General features: G+C 33.1%; 1 protein-coding gene across 1 annotated transcript; it reads left to right on the forward strand.

Moving 5' to 3' along the window:
• The first annotated feature begins 1,508 nt into the window (after positions 1–1,508).
• LOC106072208 (circumsporozoite protein-like) lies at positions 1,509–3,762 on the forward strand. The gene is made up of 3 exons (XM_056033365.1): positions 1,509–1,517; positions 2,152–3,286; positions 3,398–3,762. Exons 1-3 carry the CDS (start codon positions 1,509–1,511, stop codon positions 3,760–3,762), a joined length of 1,509 nt encoding a protein of 502 aa, XP_055889340.1.
• Positions 3,763–4,136: the final 374 nt, after the last annotated feature.

Genomic DNA, 4,136 nt, shown 5'->3' on the forward strand with positions numbered 1-4,136 from the left:
TGGCATCGTTAATCAGGTGAGAAAGAGTTAAATACGTTTTACCATCTATGTCTTTTCGCATTTGGAAACAACCAATCACCTCTCTCGCTAGTTGAATTGCTCCTTCGCTCCTTTTATGGTCTGGAATTAACTTGCCGCCATGGCCTTGTGATGCAAACATTCAACCAATGAAAGTATTAATAATTTGTCATTCTAAATGTCCGCTGCAGGAGTACAATCTAAAAATAGACATAACGCAACAGCTGCTTTATGTTACGTGACGTATACAAAGGATGTATTTTCTTTTTTTTTTTTAAGTATTTTTAAAAGTTTTTCTTGTTTAATAATTTCGTCAAAATGTTTTTTTTAATGCTTAGCTTTTCATATATTCTTCTTCTTCGTTCTCATTTTACATATCAGAGGGTTCAGATCAGTAATCCTAGTAATATCTGAGATGAACTGTGCAGTGGTATCCAGATTAGGCAGTTCTCTGTATAGTTTTTGTTCTACAGTAAGGTTCTGGGGCCAGAGTCTTATTCAGGCCTCTTGATATAGTATGCAGCTTTGAAGGGCGTGGTCAGCATTCTCTGGTGATGCTCCACAAGGGCAGGATTCACACGTCCCGACTTTAAGCTTCCGGAACATTTGTTGTCTCATTCTGTTGTGTCCTGTTCTGAGTCGAAAAATTATGAATTGGTCATGTCGAGATAGCTTATAATAGGCGTCCTTTTTCTTGTAATTGGGATGTGAGCTGGTCCAATTCTCATTTATTCTACTCTCTATTATTTTCATCATTTCTTCTAGGTAGAGAGGGATTTTCCTTTGGTTTTTCATTGCCTTCTAGTTCAATGTGTGCTTGGATCCAGTGAAGAACAGTTTCCTTGCTGTAGATGTTTAGGTTTACAAAGGCTGTCCTGAGTTTCTTTATATAGGAAGTATCTGAGTTTTTCAGGCTTTGAAGGGCTCTTTAGGCATCGGTCAGTAAGACAATTTGGCTGCTTGGTGTACATGGGTAGTTTATTAGTGTGGTAGCTGCTAGTTCCAGTGCTTGCCCTTCTACTGAGAGATCGCCAGTTGCACTTGACTTAACCAGTCTTTCTCCATTGGGCCATTCAATTAGTATGCCAGCTCCTCCGTTTGGGAGGATCCGTCTGTGTAGACTCTGACCCATTGGTTGTTGGGATAATGGGTTTTTTAAAAAGAGTTTACTAATCCCTTGACCTCTGTTTGATTGTTGTTTTTTTTTTACTTTTAATAAATGGTGTTTTTTTTTGTTTTTTTTGAGTGGAAAGACATGTTTCAATTTTATTCTCATTTCTGAAAAGCCCAATTTATACTTGATACATTGAACTATCCTGCTGGTACTAGCTATAGTATACCTTGACATCAGTCGTAGAAAATTTAATATTTTCAAATGATCACATTCTTAAAAACAAAAAGGAACAACGAAAGCGCCATTAGCCCTAGCAAGATTAATTTACAATGCCACGAAAATGGCCAGATAACGTTTAAATATGTAACGAAACCATATGTGCCAGGTAATAAAAGCGTATAGCTCCCTAGGGCTGAAGTCTGGCCAGAATTAAACCTGATGTCTAAAAGCGTTGATTTACTCAGACCAGATCCACTTTGCTCTTTCTAGGAATAAACACTGGTGTTTGAAACAACGTTGCACCGGCTACCTGGCTATTGCCTGGCCATTGCCAGATCAGCTTTTTTTTTTTTTTTTGGAGATTTTTGTACATATTTAATTTAAATGTATTTGTTTGTGTGTGTGGGGGGGTATTTGATAACAGAAACCATGTTACTCTTTAAATATAGAAACGTGATGATTTTTATTTAAAATGTTGAAAAGAAATGCCAATGATTCAATAATTATTTCTTTTTAAAGAAAATCTCATGTAGAAGAAGTCAAGGAACAGGGAGAGAAAGAGAAAAACAAACAGCAAGAAAGAGAGAGAAAGAGAAAGAGAGAGAGAGAAAAAAAAAGAAAGAAAGAGAGAGAACTTGAGAGGAAGAAAAAGAAAGCGGCAAAGAAAGAAAGAGATACCATAAAAACCCACACACTCCATAACAGGAGGGTTCGAACCAATGGAAACGAACCTGTCGCCTAGCCACGACTAGGTACCAGTCTAATATCCGCTTTGACCATCCGGCTGTCCAAAAAAAAAGAGCTTTCAAGTCATTAATGTTAATGTTAATGTTTATGCTAATGCTAATGCTAATGTTTATGCTAATGCTAATGTTTATGCTAATGCTAATGTTAATGTTTATGCTAATGCTAATGTTAATGTTTATGCTAATGCTAATGTTAATGTTTATGCTAATGCTAATGCTAATGTTAATGTTTATGCTTATGCTAATGTTAATGTTTATGCTAACGCTAATACTAATGCTAATGTTAATGTTTATGCTAATGTTAATATTTATGCTAATGTTAATGTTTATGCTAATGCTAATGCTAATGTTTATGCTTATGTTAATGCCAATGCTAATGTTAATGTTTATGCTAATGCTAATGTTTATGCTAATGCTAATGTCAATGCTAATGTCAATGTTAATGTTAATGTTTATGCTAATGTTAATGCTAATGTTAATGCTAATGTTTATGCTTATGCTAATGCTAATATTTATGCTAATGCTAATATTTATGCTAACGCTAATGCTAATGTTAATGCTAATGTAAATGCTAATGTTAATGTTTATGCTAATGTTAATGTTTATGCTAATGCTAATGTTTATGCTTATGCTTATGCTAATGTTTATGCTAATGCTAATATTTATGCTAACGCTAATGCTAATGTTAATGTTTATATTAATGTTAATGTTTATGCTAATGCTAATGCTAATGTTTATGCTTATGTTAATGCCAATGCTAATGTTAATGTTTATGCTAATGCTAATGCTAAAGCTAATGTTTATGCTAATGCTAATGTTAATGTTTATGCTAATGTTTATGCTAATGCTAATGTTAATGCTAATGTCAATGTTAATGTTTATGCTAATGTTAATGCTAATGTTTATGCGTATGCTTATGCTAATGTTTATGCTAATACTAATATTTATGCTAACGCTAATGCTAATGTTAATGCTAACGCTAATGCTAATGTTAATACTAACGCTAATATGTATGCTAACGCTAATGCTAATGTTAATGCTAACGCTAATGCTAATGTTAATGTTAATGTTAATGCTAATGTTAATGTTAATGCTAATGTTAATGTTAATGCTAATGTTAATGTTAATGTTAATGCCAATGCTAATGTTAATGTTAATGCTAATGTAAATGCTAATGTTAATGCTAAATGCTAATGTTAATGTTAATGTTAACTGTGACCTAGTATTAGGATAGGTCATAAGACCAGTGACCTGTACTGTACTGCTAATGCTAATGTTTATGCTAATGCTAATGCTAAAGCTAATGTTTATGCTAATGTTAATGCTAATGTTTATGCGTATGCTTATGCTAATGTTTATGCTAATACTAATATTTATGCTAACGCTTATGTTAATGCTAACGCTAATGCTAATGTTAATGCTAACGCTAATATTTATGCTAACGCTAATGTTAATGCTAACGCTAATGCTAATGTTAATGCTAGTGTTAATGCTAATGTTAATGCTAATGTTAATGCTAATGTTAATGTTAATGCTAATGTTAATGTTAATGTTAATGCTAATGTTAATGCTAATGTTAATGCTAATGTTTATGCTAATGTTAATGTTTATGCTAATGTTTATGCTAATGCTAATGTTAATGCTAATGTTAATGCTAAATGCTAATGTTAATGTTAATGTTAACTGTGACCTAGTATTAGGATAGGTCATAAGACCAGTGACCTGTACTGTACTGGCACGTAGTCCAGTGGTACTTTGTGGTCCCAATTATATTATCTAGACTAATAACTATAGCCTCTAGATGTACAAAACTACCGAGACAGACAAGTAATAATTCTGAGATTTCGGTTGCAACAAAAAAAAAAGGAGTTTATTTACAAACAAAAGAAAAAGATCATGGAAAATATAAATGGCAATAAAGGCTCACCAAAAGAAAATGACATAATGAAACAAAGCAAGACAGTTTCCGGTCAATATAATGAAAGGACCACCATCATAGAGGCACAATAATGTCTTATGTCGAAAAACCAAAAAGATGG

This window comes from Biomphalaria glabrata, chromosome 6 (assembly GCF_947242115.1).
Source record: "Biomphalaria glabrata chromosome 6, xgBioGlab47.1, whole genome shotgun sequence".
NCBI classification, from domain to species: Eukaryota; Metazoa; Mollusca; class Gastropoda; family Planorbidae; genus Biomphalaria; species Biomphalaria glabrata.